Source organism: Chiloscyllium plagiosum, chromosome 1 (assembly GCF_004010195.1).
Source record: "Chiloscyllium plagiosum isolate BGI_BamShark_2017 chromosome 1, ASM401019v2, whole genome shotgun sequence".
Classification (NCBI taxonomy): Eukaryota; Metazoa; Chordata; class Chondrichthyes; order Orectolobiformes; family Hemiscylliidae; genus Chiloscyllium; species Chiloscyllium plagiosum.
Window position 1 is genome coordinate 155,736,270 of NC_057710.1, and position 26,299 is coordinate 155,762,568.

Genomic DNA, 26,299 nt, shown 5'->3' on the forward strand with positions numbered 1-26,299 from the left:
CCCCCCCCCGTCCTTCTCTCTCCCCCCCCCCTCCTTCTCTCCCCCGGTGAGGGGGTGACTGGGGGACGGAGCCGGGCCATTCCTAGCCTCACCTAACGCCGTGAGCCACGCTGCAGCACACCCATCCCCGCTGTCCTTTCAACCTTTAAAGGCTTCACCGTTCCCGTCGAGTGTTTCCTGTTTTATTTTCGCATTTTCTCCGCGTTTCGAGGCGGTTTCGCTTTCACTCAAACGTGTGTATGTTTCTCTTGGTTTGAACAGCCCTCGCTGAAATGCCCAATGTGGTGGAGCTCTGGCAGGTCGAAGAGGGAGATGTGTTCCTTCACACTCAGGTGAGAATTTTCAAATAACGTCTCCTTATGTTCGTAATATTCTGGGAAAGGGGATTCCGACACCTGGCTGTCAAAATCTGTCTCGTGATTGCTGTATAATGCCTTTTGTTAACATATCAATTTGACTTCCGAGGTGTCTCAACCCTCAATTATGTATTTGTCTCTTTCTGATGGCAAGAGCTAATTAAATATTTAGAAATGCAATGGAATGTGCACACTAACTTGTGCCACTTGGCTCCAATTGAGTGAACTATCGAATACGTCCTTTTTTTTGTATCAATACAAACCTGTCGATATTAGTTGTTCAGCTTTGGCATTACTGACTTGTGCTTCTTTGCCTTGTTAACAGGTTATTTTAAAATAAAATAAGTTAAAAATAAGATAAAACTGGCATTACTCTATTTAGCTAATTTGCATTTTTTAATTAAGAAAGTTTGGCAAGTTGATGCCTTGCTTAATGGTTCAAGCAGGAGTACCCAAGGTAGATGGTAAATTCTTGTACCCTGGGTCAGATCTTTCTTGAACCATGTTGATATGATTTCTGGTATAAGAATTTATATTCCAAATTACATTTGTACGGTTAAATGCCATGGTTTTAGGAGTGAGTTGACTTTAGGGATTCTAGTGAACTACTTAATGAATTTTTTTTTAAACAGTAAAAGTAAATGTCCATGTTGACATAGCAACCGACTGTATTGCGGTAGCTTTAATTTAGTGAGGTGGACTTATGAAGAAGTTAAGCCAGTAACAAAGCTTGTAACTATGTTTGAGTTCACAAACAAAATTTGCTGTAAAGGCCCTGCCCCCTTGGCAGTGATTGCAAAATTCTAGAGTAGTATTTTTAACCTTTTCCTGTGCGTTTAGGCATCGTACATAAGTGTGGCTGAAGGCCTGCTGATTGTGTTGTGAGCTGCTGAACTAGTGACCCCTTCCGAACCTATAACATTGATAACCTCTCAATTTGTTCTGATTCTTTAACAATATAATATCCCAGAATTCGTTAATCCCTTGTTTGAGTCTTTTTGAAATTGCTCAAAAGATTTGGGGAAATCACAGATTACAGCTGCACACTGACACACATGCTGGGGCCAGTGTAGTTGACAGGTGCATGCATGAACTAAGAGAAACTGCAATTTTCTCCTGTTGCTCTTTGATTTGTTTAATTTTCTCCTACTGGGCAAAGTCAGTTGTCATCTTCAAATGAACCAGATTAAATGTGATTTATAATGGGGAAGGATAGGTTGATTGTTTCCTCTTGTGGTAATGATATTGTTCAGATATCAGATGCATTCTATGATAGTCTTACGTGCTGCACTCTGCAGTGAGAATCATACAACATTGAAATATATCACAACACATTTATTAATGTGGGTGCTATCACTGACTGTAGCAATGTTGGATGTTTATTTATAAATCAAATTTCAGAAGACAAATTGACCACAGTTAATACTCAGCAAGTTTTTGTTCGAGGAATAAAATATCCCACGGTGCTTCACAAAAGTACTCAATGAAATTTGACACCAAACCGCATGTGATATTAGGACAAATTACCAAAGGCTTGGTCAGTCAGGTTTGAAGGAGAAATTAAGGGTGAAATGAAATGGAGAGAGTTATGGAGGGCATTCCATAGTTTAGTGACTAGTTAACCATAGGTACATCCTACAGTAGTGAATGAAAATTGGATGTGTGATGGATTTGGAAATGTTTGGAGGGTTGTAGTATTTATAAAAAGGTACAGAACAACTGTCATTATCATGGAGCGATTTGGCAATAGAATGAAAAGTGAAGATGATCATGTGATTGATCAGGTCAATAGCTGCAGAAATGTCATGGTGAATGGCGGACCAAATATTCATCAGTAATGGATTTGAAAGTGTGTTTGTAAGTGACGTAGAGTTATATAGATACAGCATGGAAACAGACCCTCAGTCTGTTCCTGGTCCATATCTCTGCAAACCTTTCCTATTCATGTACTTATTCAAACGTTCTTTTTAAATATTATATTCACATCCACCACTTCCTCAATTCATTCCACGGGTGAACCACCCTTTGAAAAAATTTGTCCCTTATCTGTTTAACTATCTCTTCTCTCACCTTAAAAATGTGCCCTCTAGACTTCAAATCCCCCATCCTCAGGAAAAGGCATCTACCACTGACTACTTACGACCCTCATTATTTTACAACTTCTGTAAGGTTGCTTCTCAACCTCTTACAGTCCACTGAAAGAAGTCCCAGCCGATCCAGCCTTTCTTTATAACTCTAACCCTCTGTGCCCCAGCAAAGTCCTGGGAAGTCTCTTCTGAGCCCTCTCCAGCGTAATAATATCCTTCCTATAACTGGGTGACTAGAACTGGACATGGTATTCCAGAAGAAGCTTCATCAATGTCCTGTACAAACTCAACATAATTCCTTCTCCAAAGGAGTTGGGAAATATTTTTATCCTGGGCATGGGCATGGAGAAAATGGGTTGGGAGGGGAAATAGGACTATAGCTCCTGTGCGATACAAGGATGTGATCAGAATACTTTATCTTTTAAAATAATGACTCTGACTGTAATGGAACTGAAGAGACAATTTGAGGAATCACCCATTTGGAGAGGAACAGTTTTTTGAGGTTAGTGAATCTGTGGATTAGTGCAAAGGGCTTTCAAGGCAGGGTTGGTAAGTATATTTCGGACTGAGATTTGCTATTCATAAATGGAATCACTGGTTGTGGGGATAAGGCAGAACAGTTAAGTCAAGGATTACCAGATCATCTATGATCTCTTTGAATAATGGAGCAGACTGAATGGCTTGCTTCTCTTATGTCTTACAGTCTTGACATGACCGATAACTCCATGCCACATTTATGGTCATTGCTGTGTGCTCTCAGCATAATTTTGTACCATTTGAAATGATTCAAAACCATTTTCTGCTTCCAATTTTTAATTTCTCCCCATTTTGCTCTGTCAAAACTTAGCAGGAGGTTGCTTGTCCTTTTCTCATTGTGTTATTTTGCCTTGATTTTTAACTAAAATATAGCCATGTAAACTTGCAGTTTTGTAACAGAGGGTGAGAGTCACTTGGTGCAAAGGTTGAGGGTGGAAACCGTTAAAGGTATCTTAGGAATTTGCCAAGGTGTTAGGGTGAACAATAGAGAAAGAAGATTTTAAAGAAAGAGTGAGAAAAGATGAGTTGGTTAATGGTAGAAATGGTGGGGGATTAGCGATTAGACCATAGTGTGATTTGCAGATATGCTATACTTTCCGGTTTTCAACCTAGACTTAGCAAATGATGGACGGTATAGTTAGGATGATATCATCTTCGAATCAGGATTCCATAAACTCACGGCAGATGGAGTTCAATCTGGATAAATGTGAGGAATTGCATTTTGGTATAACTAACAAGGACTTATGCAATTAATGGTAGGGGCTTGAGTAGTGTTGTAAACCAGAGTGACCTTGGTATGCAGGTGCATGATTCTTTAAAGTTTGCACTACATGTACACAAGGTGGTTAAAAAGGCATTTGGTACATTTACCTTCATTGCTTGGTCCTTTGTGTGGGGTTGGGACATTCTGTTGAGGTTGTACAGGAAGTTGGTCATGCCTATTCTGGAATCTACGTCCAGTTATAGGGAGGATATTATCAAGTTGGAGAGAGTTCAGAAGAGATTTACCAGGATGTTGCTGGTTATGGAAGGTTTGAATTACAAAGAAAGTCTGGGACTCTGACTGGAGCGTAGGATGTTGAGAGACAACCTGATCGAAGTTTATGAAATAATGAGGTATCGATAGCGTTGATGGTAGTTGTCTTCTCCATGAGATGGAGAACTTTAGGGGGCACATTTTTAAGGTGAGAGCAGAGAGATTTAAAAAGACAGATGGTGCTTTGCGTGTGGATGTGGATACAGTTACGTTTTAAAAGACATTTGGATAGATGCATGAATAGGAAAGGTTTGGAGGGATATTGGCTAGGAGCAGGCAGGTCAGACTAGTTTAATTTGGGATTATGAGGTAAAAACAATGACTGCACCGAAGGGTTTGTTTCTGTGCTGTATGACTCTATAGATGATATTAGTGGATGTGCAGGTAAAACTTTGATGGATGTGGAAAGCTCCTTTGGCATGGACTGGTTGGACCGAAGGGTTTGTTTCTGTGCTGTATGACTCTATGACCATCCTATTTTTGCAATCACTTAGAGTAAGTTGATGGATGGCAGAGGCCCTATTGACAAATGTGTAGACATTTCTGCTGAGGGGGGCGGTGAAAGGTTAGCTTGGTTCACCTTTTGGTGAAAGGAACGTTGTGAAGTATGATGCGCAGTTGAGATTGATGCTCAGAGAGAGATTTAAAGGTGCCACGCGAAGTATACATCTGGCATTGGGAGGCTTTTAAAGACCAGTTGATTAAAGTGCAGGACATGTATGTCCTTCCAAAACTGAAGGATAGGAAAGCAGGATTCCGGAATCATGGATGACAATGGAAAAAGGAAGCAAAGGATAGATCGAAGCAGCTACAAACTGACAAAGCCCTGGAGTGGAGAGAAATGAGGAAGGAATTTAAATGCAGAATTAAGAAGGCTAAAAGGGACCATGAAATGTCTTTAGTAAACAGGGTTAAGGCAAATCCCAAGGCTTTTTATGCATATATTAGAAAAAAGAGGGAAACCAGGGAAAGAGTAGGCTCACTCAAGGACACAGGAGGGAATTTACGTGTGGAGATGCAGGAAATGGGAGAGATCCTTAATTGTGTATGTTGTATCAGTATTCACCAAGGAGAAGCACATGATTGATGCTGAGATTAGGGATAAGTGTGCAAATACTCTAGAGAATGTCAATATATTGAAGGAGGTATCCTAAATTGCATTAAAGTAGACAAGTCCCCAGGGCCAGATGGGATCTATCCCAGGTTACTGCGATAGGCAAGGAAAGTCGTAGCTGGGGCATTAGCAGATATCTTCATATCCTCTTTGACCACAGATGAGGTTCCAGAGGTTTGGAGATTAGCCAATGTTGTTTCCTTGCCTAAGAAAGGAAGCAGGGATAGTCCAGGAAATTATAGAGGTAAAAACAATGACTGCAGATGCTGGAAACCAGATTCTGGATTAGTGGTGCTGGAAGAGCACAGCAGTACAGGCAGCATCCAAGGAGCTTCGAAATCGACGTTTCGGGCAAAAGCCCTCTTCTAGCACCACTAATCCCAGGAAATTATAAGCTTGTGAGCCTGACATCTGTGGTAGGGAAGCTCTTGGAGAAGCTATTGAGGGACAAGATATATGCACATTTGGAAGAAATGGGCTAGTTAGTGACAGGCAGCATGGTTTTGTATGGGGAAACGTCATGTTTCACCAACCTGGTTAAATGTTTTGAAGAGGTGACTAAGATAGTTGAGGGAAAGGCTGTGGGTGTTATTTATATGGACTTTTAGTAAGGCATTTGATAAATTCCCACATGGCAGATTGGTACAAAAACTAAAATCTCATGGGATTCAGGGTGAGCTGGCTTGGTCACAGAAGACAGAGGGTAGAGGCGGAAGGGTGTTTTTAAAAATGGGGATCGGTAACCATTGGTGTTCCATTGGGATCAGTCTTAGACTACAAACAACAGAAAACCTATGTAAATAATCTGGAGGAAAATGTGGGTGGTCTGTTTGGTAAATTTGCAGATGGCACAAAGATTGATGGAATTGCTGATAGTGCCAATGATTGTGAAATGATACAACAGGATATAGATCGTGACTTGGGCACAGAAATGGCAGATGGAGTTTAATCCAGACAAATGTGAGGTGAGGCATTTTAGATGATCAGACTTAGGTGTGAATTTTACTGTAACTGGCAGGACTCTTAGGAGCATTAACGTACCGATGGGTCTGGGTGTGCAGGTCCACTGTTCCCTAAAAGCGGCAACACAGGTGGCCAAGGTGATTGAGAAGGCATATGACATGCTTGCCTTTATCGGCTGGGGCATGGAGTACAAGAGTTGGCAAACCATATTGCAGCTTTCTAAAACCCTTGTTAGGCTGCATTTGGAGTCTTGCGTGCAGTTTTGGTTGCCACATTACCAGAAGCTTTGGAGAGAGTGCAAAGAACATTCACCGGAATGTTGCCTGGTCTCGAGGGCATTGGCTATGAGGAGAAAGTGAGGACTAGAGATGCTGGATGCTGCCTGATCTGTGCTTTTCCAGCATCACATTCTCGACATTGGCTATGAGGAAAAACTGAAAAGACTGGGATTGTTTTCACTGGAAGGACAGTGGCTGAGAGGTGACCTGATAGGGGTCTACAAAATTGAGGCATAGATAAGCTGGATAGTCAGAGGCTTTTTTGTTCCAGGGTTTAAATTTCTTTTACAAGGGGCCATAAGTTCAAGGTGTGAGGGGGAAAGTTTTTAAGGGAGATGTGAGAGGGAAGGTTTTTCATGCAGAGTGATAGGAGCTTGGGGTGCACTGCCAGATGAGATGGTGGAAGCAGGCACGGTGGCTGCATTTGAGGCATCTGGATGGTTAAATGAATAGGGAGGGCAGAAGGTTGGTTTGTTTTTAGTTTAGTTAGGATATGATTATCACAGACTTGGAGGGTCAAAGACCCTGCTCCTGTGCTGTACATTTGTACTTTTTTTGTTCTTTATATGCAGGAGCTGTCAGTTAATCAGAGGAAATAAGCACTCGCTCCAAGGTTTGTTATTTGCATTTCATCTATTTTTGCAAAGAGGTGTCAATAGCTCACCTTGGAGTCTGATAAATGTATTTTAAAATTCACCAAGATTTGTGTGATAAATACTGTATGCAATTCACCTATCACCCAGCTGCGTGACCATCGTGCACATCCCCTAAACTGTTTAAATAGTCTCGTCAGTTCCTTATAAACGGAAAAAAAGCATCACGGCCACAGTACTGGTATCTTAAAATGTTTGTTCCATTCCCCTCCCCTCAGATGGTGTTTTATCTGCTGTCTCCAGCAATTTTGGATTTTTATTTCAGATTCACAGCATCTGCAGCATTTTACTTTTTAATTTTTTTTGCAAAATTTTGAAATTGAGCATAATGCACCTCATGGGTGACCTTTGTTTTTGAATTGCGATGTGTATAAAGGGAACTTTAGAATCATACTGGAGATGGTGATTATATCTGTCATTTAAGTAAATTAATTTTGCTTTCCTCTTGCACTGTAGGCTACTTCTGAACAGAGTGTAGATGAGCTGCCTCTGGAACAAAGGTAAATTTTGATTTCTGTTTCCACGTTGTAGCTCTAACCATTACAAAATGACAATGAAAGTGGAGTTAGCTATACTAAACTGAAAGCTTTTAAAGTAATTGTATCTTATATATGGAGTTTGATCCAAAAGCTATTTATTAAAATCTAAAATGTATTGGTTTATAATGTTATAGTGAGCTGTCAAGCTGGTAAATTGCTAAATTCCAACATGTTTTGTGAACTATATTGATAGCATTCTGAGCAGTAGATCGGTGAAAAAGTCAATTCCTTCCCATTTATTAGCCAATAGTATGTTCTCAAAGTGTTTGTGTGCAATTGTTGAGTACTGGATTACATTCGTTCTGGCCCGTACTCCACAGATAAATCCCTGTCATTAAAAGTAGAGATTCTTTTATGCTTTATGTAGCAAGTCCTGTATTTCTTATGAGTATCAAGTAGTTTTGAAGAGTATCTTTTATCTCCTCTCCCAGAACCAACCAGCTGGTGTGCAGAATAAAGCATCTCTATTCCCAAATGTTCTTTGGTTCCCCTCTTTGCTTCCTCAAAATAAAACTCACCTTTCTTCCCTGAACAGAGGTAGAAACAAGTTATTAGATACCCTTTGTGACAGGAATTCAGGGTGAGTGATGCATTTCTTTCTTTCTCTGGAAAGCAACTTCAGTCCAGTGCCAAATGGAGACTATAGAGAATTGGATCGGACCGAATAAAGTATTTTAATTTCCAGTATTGAAGCATATAGATCCATTAAGATATTTACTATATAATAGATGTTGAAGATTCAAACTTCAGTTTCAATGGAGGTTTTACATTTGTTTTAGAACTTTCTGGAAACAATTTGGTTCTTTGCTTTTTTGAGTAGAGTGTGTGATGAAGGCAAGTGTTTGGAGGAGTTGCAGTGGGGATGGGCTTGGAGGGTAGTGCGTTGTGACAGCAGAACTTAGTAGGAAGATGGAGAGGGTTTAGTTGAGAGATGAACATGAGTGGAATGGGTGCAGGGTAATGGTGAGGGTAGAAGTCTCTTGTAGGTAACAGTAATAAGAGGGTGGTAAGAGGTTAGATATCGAAAATAAGATTTATACTTAGAGGTAAGAGGCATGGCTGAGATGTTAAATAATTACTTCTGTCTTTACCAAGGCGATAGATGCTACTGAGGCCATTGTGATAGAGGAGGAAGATCTGTCACTAAAAATGTTCAAAGTTGATAAATCGGATATATTGGATAGACTATCTGTATTTAAATTTGACAATTCACCAGGATCAGACAAAATGCATTCAAGGATATTGAAGAAAACAGTGGAAATTGGGGCGGCACAGTGGCTTAGTGGTTAAAATGTTGCCTCTCAGTGCCAGGAATCTGAGTTCGATTCCAGCCTCAGGCGACTGTCTGTGTGGAGTTTGCACATTCTCCCAGTGTCTGCATGGGTTTCCTTCCACAGTTCAAAGATGTGCAAGTTAGGTGAATTGGCCATGCTAAATTGCCTATAGTGTTCAGGGATGTGTTAGGTAGGGGTAAATGTAAAGTAACAGGGTCAGGAAATGGTTTGGGTGGGAGGGTAGGTATGCACTTATTTCCACACTCTAGGGATTATATGAAATTACATGGGTAGTGACCTTAATCTTGTGGCTTTGCCACGAGTTCTGGGACAATGCCAAAGGACTGGAGAAATGCAGATGTCATGATCTTGTTCGAAAAATGTTTCAAGGATTAGACCAGCAATTACAGACTAGCCAATTTAATTTCAGGAGTGGGAAAATTTCTAGAAACAATTTTTTAGGATAGAATGAGTAGTCATATGGAGGGTGGAAAGAGAATGGTTAGGAAGATACAGTATGGATTTCTAAGAGGAAATAGTGTTTGAGTAACTTGCTGGAATTTTAATTTTTTTGAACAGGTAATTGGGTCAAAGGGTGATGCTGTCAATAAGGTGTATGTGGGTTTTCAAAAGACAAACAGTTCAGGGCAGCACAAAAGACCTTAGGTTTCAGTTCATGGTATAAAAGGGACAGTAACAATATGGATATAAAGTTGGCTGAGAAATAAGCAAAATAATGGTCAAAGGATGCTTTTCAGGCTGGACCAGTGTTCCCTGGGGGCCGACATTGGGACCCTTGCTTTTCCCGATTTTATGTAATGATCTAGATCCCAGTATGCAGGGGAAAGTTTAAAATTTTATCGATGATATGAAACTTGGAAGCTTTTTGAACTGAGAACATTGATAAGTTGGAAAGGGTAGGTAAATGTTGGATGAAGTACAATGTGAAGAAATGAGTGGTGATGCAATTTGGTGGGAAGAGTATGGACAGACAATATGAAAATAGAGGTACAGGAGCAGCAGGACCTGTATGTATAGGGAAGATTAGTAGGTAAGAGCGAAGTTAATAAAGCTCATAGTATTGTGGGATTTACTAAGAAGGGCTTAGATTACAAGAGCAAGGAGGTGATCTTAAATTTGTATAAGGTACTTCCCAGCTGGTGCACACTAGTTCTCAGTGTCACACTTCAAGGAAGATGTGAACACGTTGGAGAAAGTGCAGGAGAGATTTATGAAAATATTTCCAAGGATGAGAAACTTCACTGAGAGGATAATCGGGACAGTTCTCTTTGAAGGGCAAAGGTTCGGAGGAAATCTGATTGAATGAAATTTCAAAATCATCAGAGGTCTAGGTACAGTGAATGGGGAGAGATTGTTCCTATTCTTAAAAGGATCAAGAATGAGAAGGCACCGATTTAAAGTCAATTGTAAATGTAGCACTTCCTGGATGTTTGATGAAGGCAGTGTCATTTGAGGTTATTAACTATTATTTCTAATAAAAAATTGTGGAAGACACATGGTGAATGATACTGTCATAATCCTGATTGAATAGCAAGTGCAAACAGACTGGGTCAAAAGACTGCCTTCTGCACTGTAACACTTTCATGATTCTGGGTGTTGATATGCTCTTTCATTCCATTGATTGGGATGAATTTTGATCTCTTGAGTCTAAGAACTACAGCTTCCTTTGGGGGTGGCAAGACAATTTAATTTCTGCCATTTGTGTTTGTGGGAGGAATCTATACTCAAATACTACTGAGGTTTAGGGTGAATGTTCTGTTATTTTGAAATTTTTCTCTGATATGGTTTGGACTTGCTTCATGTAACACAATCAGCTTTCAGTGGTTTCCTCAGTCCTGGTTGTTGTAAATTTTTCATGCTTGAAATGTGGCCGTTTTTACGCTACATGTTGCGTTTTGATATAGATGCCGGTTTAACGTGTTTCCTCACCTTATGTCTTTCGTTGCTTGATCAGCACTGATTTCTATTACTTTTTTGGTTGAGTTATTTAAAAGCTGAAAGGAGCTTTAGTATTTTAAGACAGAAAAGCAGAATATTGCAGGTAATGGAAATCTGAAATGAGAATCAGTTAAAAGCTGGAAAACCTCAAGGCCAGATCAGGCAGCAGCTTTGGAGAGAAACAGAATTAACTATTCAAATCCATGACCTTTCATTGAAGCATGTCATTGAGCTGAAACTTTGTACCAAATTTTCAGTGAATGGCAGTCTCTAGCTTGCCACTCGGGCCCTTTTTTAACAAGGTAATGGAGTTCCATGTTTCTGAGAGGAAATTCTGCTCCCTCAAATGTGGAGCCATACTTCCATCCTTATTTCACAGCGTGCCTCCTTTTCAAGTAGTCATCTGCTGTATTCTGAAAAGTAGAGGAACTGTTAAGTACGTCAGGTAAATATAATGCTAGTGGGCCAGCTAAGTAGGATGTCCACTAAGGAGCAAGTTGGGTGCCAGAGGTGGTGGCAGAGAGGTTTGTGTTCTCATAGGGTATTGGGTCAGGGTCTCTGGGGCATGCAAGTGGTTTTGTGGGGAGGTGCAGTTAAGTTTCTGTGTGGTAAGTATAGGGTGCATTGAATAGGTACTTGGCCTTTAGCCTGTATATTTAATATGCTGAGTTTTTCTGATTAGTTATTTTACTTAATTTAATCTAAATATTCCAAAGTCTCTGATTTAAATGGTAATTTGCAGAGGCCTATGTGCAACTCCTACCTACCCTGGAATAATAGTCTGGACACTAGAAAATCCAGACTGTTAACTGTTTTTCTCCTTAAATGCTGTCTGATCTGTATTTTTCAGTTTTAATTTTGCTCTTATTTCAGTATGTAAAAGTTTGTGTTTGCGATCAGAGATCATAATCAGATTGTCAATTGTTTTAGCTTTCATGTCAATTTTAATTGGATGGAAGAAAATAATTTTTGCTTGCAATTCTTGAAGTTACTTTGACTACAGTTTGACTATTTAATCTCCAAACAGGACTATTTTTTCTCACTGTAAATGGTTTGTATAATTTTCCAATTTTTCTCAACTAATAAGTTACTCTTCGTAGTAATCATGCTGTCACTCAGAGATGGTCCTACTCCTTTATATAGTTGACCTATATACCTAGATACCATTTAGGCTACATCTCTTCTGGTAAATATCAGGTCATTAGATGTGAGGTACTGTCAGTATTGTATGTGGTGCAAGACGGGGCCATTCCCCAAACCTGCACCTTAGCAGTCACCTGAGCCATCTTCCACTTCATCTGGAGGTCAAAGATGGACTGTCTCCCTAGTGACACTATGTACAGAGCTCTGGGGGGGGGGGAGATAGAAAAAGAAAAGACACATCCAACACTGCCCTCATTCTGATAGCCACCTTTGTATTTAGCAGAATCAAACTGGGTACACTGCGTAGACACTGGGTACACAAACATCAAGTATTATAACATGCTGAGCTGAGCTTCTCCCCATCCCCGGTGTTGCAATGGATGGGTCTACTCCCAATGCTGCAGAACGCTCCACCATAGTTGGACCACTTCATATCATCTGTCCTTTGTGAAAAAATTTGGAAAGAGAAATGTCTTTAACCACAAGTCCATCATGAAGTGGTCAGCCCGTAGTATCCTTAACAGCCTGCGGGAAGAGGAGAGGGTTGATCCTGAAAAGTGGTTCCCTAAGCAGACTCTGTCATTTGACATAATGCCTCAGTACCAGAACTTTCAACAAGCACCAAGATATACCTTGGCTGGTGGTGAGAAGCATACATCCTATCAGATCGTTCATGCATGCCTGATCTCTCTTCCACTGTGTGCTGCTCTTGAAGCAACTGTTCTGGTGAAGAGACTGTCACTAATTTCTTTCTGGAATGTGCTTTTGCAAAGAAAGAGAGAGAGATTGTCTTTTTTTTAAATCGCGATCCACCCCAGGCATCTCCATGATGCAGGACTCTGTGCTGTACAGGTTGTTCCCCTGGACATGCACGAGACAAACATCAACTGACGAACGACCATCTATTTGGTAAAATATGCTCTTTGGTCTTCCAGTGTAAAGAGTTGACCTTGACTGCATGTTTCAGATTAGCCCATCCCAAAGTCCAGCACTATCTGCTGAGAGATGTACTAAAGCTTGGCACAACTGCCACCAAGGTGTAGTGGGGAAAGACAGCCATCTAGGGTCTTTTGTCAACGTGTAACGAATATCCGTTCAGTTGTTATACCCCATTGGTGCCTCAAAACGAATATAAATAGTTTCCTGCATAACTCAGAAATGCCTTTGTTTTTGCAACTGAAGCAAAGCTGAGAATATTAAAATTCCGATGTTTGTTTTTAATTCAAAAACTGCACAGTTGTGACTTAGAACCTTTTGAATGCACTTGTAAATGATTTTTATGAATTAAGTATTTTTTGAAATAAAAATTGCTTCTGGAGATTTGTTGTAGTAAGTAATGAATGAAAAGATCAGAAGTATGGGATTGTTATTGTTCAAAAAGTGGGTTCAGTGACATTAATGCCCATAAAGTGCACCTCAGTTTGATTTTCACTTTAATCATTGAATGTTTTTCGATACAAGATTTTTTTTAAAAAAAGTTGGACCTTGACTTCTGAGTTGAAATGGCAATTTAATGGAAATGCATGAGTGCTGATGTTGCGCAGTTAGGAGGTTTGTTCAAGTGTTTCAAAACAAAAGCAATGAAGATTTGGGTGTGGTGTTGGTAAATAACACAGGTAATGGGAAACATCAGGTTCTGTGGTGTATTTAAGGCATAGTGCTGGGAACTACAAAGGATTTCCTGCAGGTGGTAGAGTTATCTTTGGTAGTCTTAAGGGAACTTTCAAAGCCCAGGTTGATTGAATTAGTGCATTAACTGGAGTTAGCATTGTCTGACACCGCTAACAAGGCAGAAATAATTGAGCGTCCCTCTCTGTCCCCAGTGACCAACTCAACACTGACATCCATTTCAAACACACTTACTCCCACAGCTACCTTGACTACACCACCACCAGCACCAACCCCCCGCAACTGCCAGGAAAAACTGCATCCCTTGGTCCTCTGCCTGTGCTGTATCTGCTCCCAGGAGGAGCAATTCCACTCCAGAACAAACCAAATGTCCTATTTCAAGGACCGCAATTTCCCCCCTTGTGATCGATAATGCCCTCCATTGAAACTCCTCCACTCCCTGCACCTCCATCCCCCCCCCCCGGTCCTCCCATTCCATCCCATGAATCTTCAGATATAGTACACTTTTCTCTCCATTTTCGCCACCCCCAGTCAGATCCCACCACCAAAAATATATTTCTCTCACCACCCTCTGTGTTCTGCAGAGACCATTCTCTCTGTGACTCCCTTGTTAGATCCGTGCTCCCCATCAACCCACCCTCCTTACCCTGCCGCAACATGAGGTGCAAAACCTGCACCTCCATCCAAGGCCCAAAAGGATCCGACAGATTTTCCTACACGTCCTCCACCTCATTTACTGCATGCATTGATCTCTCTGTGGTCTCCTCTACATTGGGGAGATCAAGCGCCAACTTGTGGAGCAGTTCAGGGAGCATGTCTGGTTACCCTGTGGCCAACCACTTCAGCTTCCCCACTCCTCCAAGGACATGCAAATCCTGAGCCGCCTCCACTGCCAAATCAAAGCCAGCCGCCAACTGGAGGAAGAACATATCATCTTCTGTCTCTGGAACCTACGACCACATGGTATCAACATAGACTTCACCAGTTTCCAAATCTCCTCACCTTATCCCAGATCCAACCCTCCAACTTGGCACCACTCTCTTGACCTGACCATCTTCCTTCCTGCCAATCCGCTCCATCCTCCCCACCAACCTATCACAATCACCTCCTACCTGCATTCACCTATTGCCATCCCAACTACCTTTCTCTTAGCCCCCTTTCCCCCTCCACATTCCTGATGAAGGGCTAATGCCCAAAATGTTGACTTTCCTGCTCCTCAGATGCTGCCTGACCTGCTGTACTTTTTCCAGCGCCACACTTTTTGACTCTGACTCTCCAGCATCTGCAGTCCTCACTTTCTCCTAGAAATAATTGAGCCAGTAGCATGGCACTTACACTGAGAGAAAAATACAAGACAGACCAGCACTTCCGCATTGTAAACCATTAGAATCAGGTGACATTCAATTAGGGTTGAAGCAGCATGAGCATGAAGAAACTAGAAATGACAGAAAAAGACAGTAGAAAAAAATAAGGGAAGGGAAATGGAATTAAGATGACAGGAAATGGAATTCTAAAGAATGGAAATGAGAAAACTAGAATTAGAACTGCAAGTGAGGGACAGTGAATATCAACTTAAGGATGCAATTGAATCAGGCGATGTCTCTGGTAAGGAACCTAGGTTGGAAAAGGCCACGGTGGCACAGTGGTTAGCACTGCTGCCTCACAGCGCCTGAGACCCGGGTTCAATTCTCGCCTCAGGCGACTGTGTGGAGTTTGCACGTTCTCCCCATGTCTGTGTGGGTTTCCTCCGGGTGCTCCGGTTTCCTCCCACAGTCCAAAGATGTGCAGGTCAGGTGAATTGGCCATGCTAAATTGCCCATAGTGTTAGGTAAGGGGTAAATGTAGAGGTATGGGTGGGTTGCGCTTTGGCGGGGCGGTGTGGACTTGTTGGGCCGAAGGGCCTGTTTCCACGCTGTAATGTAATGTAATCTAATCTAATCATATTGTAGCTTTAACTACAGCTAAGAGACTGGAGGTAAAGCTTGTTGTATTTGCTGAAGTGTGTTTGAGATGAGTTATAAATTTTTGTTTAAAGGGACAATAACCTCATTTCTTCAAGGGAAGTGTCCAAACCTTTATCGGTACCTAGTAATATAGGAGCTACTCCAATGCCTTTGCTGGAGAATGATTTATTTTTCCTTCCAGAGACTTCAGCCATGCTAAAGAGTTAGTAATTGGGGTAGGCGGAGAATATATTCCAATTATGTTGTATAAAGTCTGTTTGAAATGTGACTAATGGTAATTGGAGTAATTATGAAATTATCTGTGGATGGAGTGATTTATTTCTAGGAAATGATTTGGAAAAAATGCAAGTTATAATATTCCTATAGAAAGTCTTTTTGAAGCTAAAGAGACTGAACAGTTGCTGGAACAGATTCTGGTTTTTTTGTTTGTGCAGTGATCAGAGTAATGTCGAAACAAATTCCATCACCAGAGGCCACAGCAGTACCACAAGCGGATGTTAGAGTAGCTCAATCCCTATTTGAGGATAATTCAGAAGAGGTATACAACGGCGTTTCTTTGTTAATTGAGGCCGAGGAAGCCTCAAATTTTTTGAAATTAGTAATGGATTAAAGAGATATTGGAAACAGCCAGGAAGGTGGAGTTGAGGCTGAGATGAAATGAGCCATGATCATTTTAAATGGCAGAGTAAGCTCAAGGGGCTGAATTGCCTACTCTGGTTAGTTCCTGTTCTTATTCTTTCCTAAACATCTATACAGAAAATAAATATTACTGTTCTCTTTGCTTGTAAATTTTAGTTCAGTTCATGAACACTTATTCTGTATTGTATACTATAGAAGGTTTGGGCAATTGAGCAATAGGTATAGCATATTATCTCACCATTGTTGCTTAGTTCCTTTTTAACTAGTTTAAAAAAATGTAATGTTTAACTGTGTTGCTAGGCTATCTGCACTTTTACCTTCATTAGTGAAGTTAGGAATATACTGGGCTATGGATGTTTCCATTTAAAAAGTTGAGCCCAACAATCAAAATTGAATGCATTTTTCCATTGTCCAGCTCAGCAAAATAGCTCTTGTTTGGTTCTGGTATATAAAAAAAATTACTAGATTCCAGGGCATCATAAAAATATTTTTGAACTACACTGAAACATAGAGAACAAGACCTTTTACTTACACTATTCCCTACATCTTGAGCATGTTTATGGTTCTCCTGCAAATCATTTCCCCTTAAACCTATCATTTAGCACCAGGTTGACTGAAGGCGCAGACTAAGTTTCTGTACGTAACAAGAATTACTACAAAGAAAACAGATTCCAAGTACAGATAAAAAATTATGAACTGTCAAAAGATTAACTCTACCAGTTAAAATTCAGACCCACTTATAAACTATATCCCTCTGCAATACATGCAGACACAAAAATAAATGTGTTATGAGCAGACAGGCAAACGAGGAAAGCTCTATTGGCTTGGTGAGATCATTTTGCTGATCAGAATGCTGCTTCTCGATCTTCTCCAGATACTTTCACTTGTTTACAGGAAGCACAGGGTGATTGGTTATTTAATAAAACAAAGACCTAAATATTATCTCAGCTTAAAGCAACTGATGAGACTGTTACCTTCAGACTGAATGCTTTTTACTGCACAACAGAATAGCTCCTTCCCTTCTGAGAGTCCGATTGGCTTCTACCCTGATCTTCCATACCCCAAGCTGTTCAGTTATCTGGGAGCAAATCGCATAGCTGTTGACAGGCAGGAGGCCTTTGTCATTGTTAACTGGTCACCTGTTCACGACCAGTAGCAACTTGCCAGCCCAAATCTCCATTCATACGCAGCCCCCTGGCTACAACAGGAACAGTAGGAAGCCTTGCAGCCCATTTGTATTTGTGCTGGCTCTCAGAATGAGCATTTAATTTGATGCATTGTCTCTGAAGACCTGCACACCATTTGTTCCCTTACATTTAACAGTTGTAATTCACCTTTGCGTACATTGATTTGTATCTTTTTAATACTCTTTAGGGTATGTGTTCCAGGTCCTAGCTACTCCATTACATTAAAAAAAACCTCTTTTAATTTTCCTTTTGCTTCTTTTGTCATTACTCTAAAATCATGCTCCTTAATCCTTTCACGATTGGGAACAGTTTCTCCCTGTCCATTCAATTCAAGCCCCTTAATGTGAATATCTCTCTGTTTTCCTTTCATCTTTCTCTTCATGAAAAGCAGTTCTAACTGTCTTCATGACAGAAGTTGTTTTTAAAATCCTAGAACCATTCTCATAAATATCATCTGCACTGTATCCAATTCCATCACATATTTATTGCCCAGAACTGGATGCCGTATTCCAGCTGAGGCTGAAATAGTTTTTGTATTTGTACAAACTTGTGTTTGTACTCTGTGCCCTTGTTGTTAAAGCCTAGACTACTGTATACTTCACTAAGCATTCTCTCAACCTGTCCTGCCACCTTTTAATCCGTGCACAAATGTATCCAAGACCTTCTGTTCCTGTGCCTCATTTACAATTGTAGGTATTATCTAATCAATCCGTTCTGAAATGCTATGACACCACTGAATAGGTAGGTCTTAAACTCCGGGCTTCTTTATATTGTATCCTTTATATTGTCTCTCATTTTTTCTTTAAAGATGAATCATTCCCATCTCTGTATTGAATTATAACTATTATCTGTCAGCTGATTCTTCCAACTTGTCTGTCCTTGATGAAGTTTTAAGCAGCTCTCTAAGATTCATGTCGTGCAGGTTTGAAAATTGTGCCCTCCATGCCATAGTCGAGAGCATTAATGTATGTCAGGAAAAGCAAGGCTCCCAATACAGGCTCCTAGGGAATTCTGCTCCAAACCATCCTGTAGCTTGAAGGTCATCCATTAACCATTCCTGTTTCCTGTCAATCAGGCAATTTTGTATCCATGTTGCACTTGTTTCTTTTATTTCATGAGCTATAACTTTGCTCAGCAGTCTGTTCTGTTGACTAACAGGAAACTTCAAATGTTTTGCCCCTCTTCTGAGCCACTGTTCCAAAATATAAATCTGATATAACATTTTGTGAAGAAATGTAACGTACGGCACGAGAAATCTATTTAAGAATGCACCATCTGTGTGCTAGTGCTGCCTCACTGAGTTTATTTCTACCTTTAACATGAAGACCACAGCATGTAACAGCAGAACAATTTATAGAATTAATGTGCTAACCTAATATCACTGATCTAAATCATTACCAGCAAAAAAGGTATGGAGAGAAGGAAGAGTTCCTAACTGTGGTACAGTATGTTGCTTTTTTTACAAAGAACCATGAACCCAGTTTCTCAATAAGAATTGCTGATCACAATGTCCTGGGTAACTAGACTTTAATTGTTTTTAGCTATTAAAGGTATTTCATGAGAGCTAGAAATAATCTGAAAATAGTGGAAGCTTGATTGTCAGAAAAACATTCCTGATGAAGGGCTTTTGCCTGAAACGTCGATTTTCCTGCTCCTCAAATGCTGCCTGACTTGCTGTGCTTTTCCAGCACCACTCTAATCTAGACACTGATCTCCAGTATCTGCAGTTCTCACTTTTGACAAGCTTGATTATTAGTCAGAATTTTCACTTGAACTTAGTTTAGTTTGGGAGGCCATTAGAAGTTGACCTATTATCACAATTTAACTGTGCATAGTGCGCTGATAATCATGTCCCAATTCTTCACAGGTCATCACAAAATTTGTGAATGTATGAAAATCCCAGTGAAGCCCCCCAAAATGCAGATTTTGAGTGACTCACTACTACCTAGGCCAAGTGCAGGCTACACCAGGTTCCTTCAGGAACAGTAAAATAAACTCTATTAATTGTAACACACTTAAATTTTCTTTCTGTTGTTCTTCATAAATTATAACTTATAAAATTCTTAACTATATCCCCTCAAAACACCCAAACACACACATGCTATAATCATAATTAAGATAAACTGTTTGATTTTAATCTAACACATATATAATGGTTGGAAATAATATATACAATGCAAACAGAACTTAGAAGATAACTTTCTCCCTTGTGGTCTGAACTGATTTTTCTCACAGTCCTTCTAATTTTTTTGTGACACTTCTGACCATATCTTAATGGTTGTCTTTTGATTTGGTGATTGATTAGATACTTGGTTGCTTTTTTTAATGAATTCTTTCATTAAAGCTTCCTGATTTCTTTTTCTCCACGAGTGAGAGAGGTGTTGTCTGCAATGTGAATGTTTTTACTTTCTGCTCCTTATGCCGGTTACAGTTTTGAGTTGCAGAGAGTTACGATCAGAGATGCTGGTAGAGGCAGGATTTCCTTAATTTAGAAGAATCTTGGTGCTGTTCAATCTTGAAGTCACCCAGCTTAACAATTTGCACCATTTGTTTGTTCAAGTTACAGAAGTTTCCTGTTTTCTTTTCCAGTTAAACCAGTCCGACTGCCATTTCAATTTATAGACTGAAAAGTGAAAAAAATGTGGTCACATTAACTACAAAGAATTTCACTAAAGTGAAATGGAGTTTCATTAAAAAGAAGTTTTAGCTTTGATTTCATTCTCCAGTTTTCAAGGTATTTCAAGGTTGAAGTTCTGTACCTTCTAATAAACTTTTAGGGTTAAGTATATTTTAAGAATCATTACATTGTAGATCTTTCAATATTCAGTTCCTCTATATTTCCTGCCACTGTGCATAATCTTGCATTTCCCTACCTTACATTCCATCTCATGTTTTTGCTCACTCATTCTCCTTTCCAAATACCAATATTGACTGCTTGTCATCCTCTCCACTTACTTTCCTGCCTATTTTTGTCATCCACAAACTTGGGGATAATACATTCAGCTCTCTTATCAAAGACATTAAATATTTTGTATTGAGTATATATTTAATGACTGGGCAATTAAACAGGTGAAGTTGGAAAGAATGGCTGGGCCTCTAAGTGAGAATCCCTTTACCAAAGATTATTAGTCTTCCAAGGTCGTAATGCAGGCGAGGTTGTTGACACAATGGACTAAAATTTGATAAAGGGAAGGTAGTAAGCTGGCTGTTGCTAAAGTTGATAAGTCACCAGGACCTAATGGGATATATCGAAAGATACTGAAGGAGAAGGGCATGAAAATTGCAGGGCACTGGCTGTAATCTTCCAAACTGTCTTCTCTACAGAGGTGTGTCATTGAACTGGAGATGTGCGGCATGGTGGCACAGTGGTTAGCACTGCTGCCTCTCAGTGCCAGAGACCCAAGTTCAATTCCTGCCTCTGGCGACTGTCTGCGTGGAGTTTGTACATTCTCCCCGTGTCTGCGTGGGTTTCCTCTCATAGTCCAAAAATGTGCAAGTTAGGTGAATTGGCCATGCTAAATTGCCCATTGTGTTAGGTGAAGGGGTAAATGTAGGGGAGTGGGTCTGGGTGGGTTGCTCTTCGGAGGGTCGACGTGGACTTGTTGGGCCGAAGGGCCTGTTTCCACACTGTAAGTAATCTAATCTAATTGCACTACTGTTCAGAAAGCAGTGTTAAGATACATCCTGTAACTATAAGCCATATAGTTTAACCTCTATATTGGAAATGCTTTGAGAGCTCTATCTCAGAACAAAATTGGTCAAATGTGGATTTATTAAGGAAAGCCATAAAAGATAATTAAAAAGGAAAATTGTGTTTAACTAAATGAGTTTTTCAGTGAAGCAAGTGGTAATGTGGTGAACATGGACTTCCAAAGGACATTTAATAAAATGCCATGTATCATGCTTGTCAGTAAATTTGAATCCTATTGAATGAAAGGGACAGTATGGTAGCAGCATAGTTACAGATTTTAGTTCAGAGATTGCAAACATGATGGTGAACGTTGTTTTTTCAGGAGGTAGGATTCCCATGATCATCAGTACCACTACTTTTCTTGGTCTCTGTTTATGACATGAATGAGAGTGTATGGAACACAATTTTAAAGTTTGCCACTGACACAAAACATGAAGGTATTATGATTGAGGAAAATAGTGAGAGAATTCAAGAGGATATAGTCTGGTAGAATGTTACAGTGCGTGACATGAAATTTACGTTAGTGAAGTGTGAAGGGATGCATTTTGGTTGGAAAAGCTAGAAAATCCAGCGTATGTAAATGGTGTTATTCTGAAGGAGACATTTGGCTAAGAAGAATGTGAATCCATTAAAAAAATCAAGAGAATTTATAGGAATAGAGAAGTGGCAGAGAAACAGAATGATTACTTTGTGTCTGTTTTCACTGCAGTAGATACAAGACATCTCCCAGAATGAGAGATCTAAATGACGAGGAGAATGAGGAGTTGATGGAAATTAATGCAAGTTTAAAAAAAGGTTGTAGTGGAGAAATTAATAAAGCTGAATGTTGATGAGCCTCCAGGACCTGATTGTCTACATACCGGTGTTGAAGGAGGCGGCTATGGAGATAGTCAATGAATTGGTAATCCTATTCCAAAGTTTCATAGATTCTGAAATAATTCCTACCGATTGGAACCTTCTAAATGTCACCCCACTAAATAGAAAAGGTGCAAGAGAAAAACAGCTGCAGACCTGTCAGCCTTTCATCAGTAGTGGGAAAAATGCAAGAATCTGTCATAAACATGAGTGGGCATAGTATGGTTTTGTGAATGGAAAGTCATATTTGATAAGTTTCTTGGAGTTTATTAAGCCTATTTCTCTAAAATTGATAGTGTACTGTCCTAAAGGGTTATGGTGATAGTGGGTTAAACAGCACTGAAGTGCTCCATCAACCATGATCATGTTTCTGCTTTTGTGCTCCTAGAGGAGGTGCAGGAGCAAAGCATTGGATGTATGTGTGTACTGTTCATTGCGGCAGGACAGATTGCAAAAAATAGTTAATTGGCAGTTGTAGTCCTGGTATTTAGAAATAGGAGCACAGATTACAAAACTAAGTAAGTGGTGATAAACCTGATAAGTACACTATTTTGGCCTCAACTGGGATATTCTGACCAATCCTGGACCCACTGTTAAGAAAGAGAAGAAATTGATGATGATGAACAATGCCAATTGTTCCATGTGGAGAGTCTTCAGATAAGAGAATAGCTTAGAAAAGTTGAGACTACTGTCTTTCTGGAAGATTTAGAGGAATGTTCAAAATCATGAGTGTTTGGACAGAGTTGAAGAGAAATTGTTCCTGTTGCTGGAAGGGCTAACTGAGCACACTGATTAATGTTTTGGCGATGAATGGTGATGTGAGACCAGAAATAAATGTTGTTAGTTTTTTGACATTGTAACAGGTATTCTTGAAATAATAGACTCTCTAAATGGATATTTTCAGTCACGCTTTTATTTTTCAGGTGCCTGGGTTACCTCCAAACTGTTAGCTTGCTGTGAACCAGATCCAGTATGAGGCGATTCATTCTGGAAAACAATTTAAAATCCGTATTGGAAAACTGTGCCTATTCAGTGTTGTTCTTTCACATTCTGATAATTTTGCAAATAATGAAACGTCTTTGTGTGCACAAAATATAATTTAGGTTGTTCAAGTGCTGTACACTTAAAGTACCCCATTCCATTGTAGGTCAGAATTTTTGCCTTTATGTCCAATGGAATATTTATAATAACTTGCAGGAACAGAATGTGATGTTTAATTTGTAAATGACAACTCAGTAAGTCAAACCATACACCATTAGGTTTGGGAGCAGCTAGCACATCTTTTTAGATAAGATTGTTTCAAATGTGGAAGTGCTGGTGCATCCAAATGATAGTCTACTGATGTTGTGGGTAGCTACATATTTGATACTAACTTTTTTTTTGTCTTGATGTTTGGCAAATGCTGATCTATCAGTGTTTGAATATCTTAAATCTGCTTTGCACACGAATCTTACTTTGAGCATTTTATTGATAGTTTTGGGTATTTGTAAATCAAAGGTTTTAAAATTCAATTTTTTCCAGTTGTCATGAAGCATGTTGACATTCCGTGAACACCGAAATAACGGATATAGTTTGCTCGCTGAGCTGAAAGGTTCATTTTTAGACGCTTTCTAGTATGGTGATGAAATGTCTGAAAATGAACCTTCCAGCTCAGCAAGCAAACTTAGATCTAGAACCTCAACCTGAGCTACAAATCTTCTCAAAACTCGCTACCTAAATAATGGGTCGACTAGAATATTACTTTTTGCAGATTTTATTTAAAATGGCGAATATATTGCAATTCCCAGGTGCCAAAAGAGTAGATCAGTTGCTATATCTAAATTTCAACTTTGTGTGAAATTAGTTATAAGTTTGTGGGTTAAGGATTTTTTTTTCCCAATAGTTCTCACCCTATTCTACCGTTTTACCATTTAAGAATTATCATCTGTTTCTAACCTTCCACTGTATTGCTATTCTTTGCACGTTTTTATTACGTAATTTTAGCAGGTCATTATGTAATAGATTTATGGTCTAGCTAGGTGTTGATGCTGAAATTGTGGCATGGACACTCGGTGGGTTTAACTTTTTTTTCTTAAAGCCCCCATACAATGTTTATTTGTTTGTGGAAACAGTTCCTGCATTTTGTTTGGAATAGGAGCTATCTTCGAAGCCACTAGTCGTCTGGTTTTTCTCCTTGCACAGCTTCCCTGATCCCGCTGAAATAGAGTTTCAGCTCACTATCCCTAATGACCTCAACTAGCACCTTTCTGTTCAGCACCAGTTACTGGTTTTCAGGAAAAAAAAGCCAATGTACCTGTCACTTCCTGACAACTGGATGTTGATTTTGGATATGAATTTAAAAAACACATTTTTAAGTCAAATTTTATTGAAAAAAATTAATGAGGATATTTTGTACCTTTTTGAAAAGCATGAATGTTATGACTTCTTTGCGGATTACTGCAAATCTTTTGCATCTTATTATTAAAATGCCATATAGTCAATACTGCCTTACTGTGTGTGGAGAGGAAATTGAGAAATATTATACTTTGTTTGTACGAAGAGTGAACTGCTAATCTGACAGTATGGGTAAGCTAAGCGATCTTTCTTTGATTTGGTCTGCATTATATTCATTCTATCCAGTGTATCTTCTATTATGTTGCTTCCACTGTAATCATCTTAAGTAAAAATCTAAGAGTTGAATTCCAAGCTAGAGCCGGGCAAATGGTGAGTTGCTCTTCTCTGCAACCTTGTCTTAAGTGGACCTTGTTTTGCAGATGTTAGCTGTGGTGACCAGCAGGAAGTGGTTTCTATGTTTTAACGTTGAGGTTTAATACATTTTTGTATAAAGATGAGGTGAGATGTATCCACAGTAATTAGGGACGGAAGAATTTTGTGGTAGATTTACTTTAATCGGAGCTTCTGGATGACCGCAAGAACACAATTTTGCACAGCAGGTATTTAAGTTAACGTTTTGCTGTAGATAGTCAGAGGAAATGGCCTTGTATGGATGACATTTACCAATTAGTAGCTTCCTGTTTTATGCATGTGCTGGTCTCTAAATGTTTTCCCTTCGTTTCCTTCTGTGTAGGCCCCATTCATTCTTGTTTACTTTCCTTCTCACTCTGTTTGAAATAAAACTTTGCTTAAAAATTCTCCCTTTGGTCTCTGTGGTGGGACCGATATACTGTGTTAGCCATTCTCATAGTGGTACAAATGCATGATGGATTTTTGACCTTTTTTGACTTTTTACAACTGATTTTTTTAAGTACCCGAGTCCATTCATGAACTGAGTTGGTTTTAAAAAGGGAAAGCACTGACTTAAGATGGATGCAGTGTTTATCTGACCACCGATTGTGCCTGTTTGTCAAACTATCAATAAATAAAAATCGGTTTGAACTATTAACTTAATAGTTGAAATCAGTCACTTGGGTCTGCTTCTTCTGTTTGATTTGCATCCTTATAGATCAGCTTCACACACTAGAGGCGAAAGTCATCTGCAGGTTTGCTCCTCCCTTACCTGTCTCTCCTTCACCCCTTCTTGACGTGCGAAAAGTAATTTACTTTTCTTTAACGTCCGTGTTGTCCTTTGGCTTCACCCCCCCACAAAAACACCACTACTCACTCTTTCTAACTCTTGTGTTAGCATAGTGTATCATCCAAATTTAATTCTACTACCGCAACCTGTGACAGGCCTAATCATCCCTTCAATCTCGAATTAAAGCTTAAAAGTACTACAGGGCCAGAAAGTCTGGGTTTAGTTCCCACAAGCCTGAGGGATGTGTCAAAACATATCTGGACAAGTGGATTAAAAATCCCTAATAGAGCTATAGGGAATGTTTTTTTTAAACTGCACAAATAGTTTTGATCTGCAATACAGTCCCTGAAAAGATGATAGAAACAGAAATGACTTTCAAAGGTGAATTGGAAGTGTATTTGAACAGGATAAATATGCAGACTGAGGAGAGTGGGAAGTGGGACTAACTGAATAGCTTCCAAAACACAGGCATAATGGGTTGAATAGCCACTACCGATGCAATATGATTCTGAATTTGGCACAACTCAAATTTGGGGCTATTTATTTTGGGACTTGGGCTGAATTTCAGATTTTAGCATTCTAAAAATGATTTTCATTGTTTCTGGTTCCATTTTGCTTTTTTAAAATCGATCTGAAATAGACCTCTATCTGTTCACTAACTCCAAATAGAATTTGTCAGTTGACTGTGGTGCACTTGAATCTACGCAATTTTGTACGCACGTACATTATTCTGTTCCTTGAAACCAAACTCAGCACCACAAATAAAAAAAAGCAAAAATCAACTGAAACTTTAACACTGGAAAGAATGGCGGATTTTCAGCCTAGCAAAAGTGAGGACTACAGATGCTGGAGATTAGAGTCAAGATTAGAGTGGTGCTGGA

General features: G+C 39.6%; 1 protein-coding gene across 3 annotated transcripts in view; it reads left to right on the top strand.

Moving 5' to 3' along the window:
* Nucleotides 1–244: 244 nt before the first annotated feature.
* tmem131l (transmembrane 131 like) overlaps nt 245–26,299 on the top strand; it is a 162,818-nt gene continuing 136,763 nt past the window's right edge. For all 3 annotated transcript variants that reach the window (XM_043700124.1, XM_043700133.1, XM_043700138.1), the window contains exons 1-2: nt 245–332; nt 7,481–7,524. In XM_043700124.1, coding sequence (XP_043556059.1) covers nt 273–332; nt 7,481–7,524 — 104 coding nt within the window. In that variant the 5' untranslated portion in view covers nt 245–272. The remainder of the gene's footprint in view (nt 333–7,480; nt 7,525–26,299) is intronic.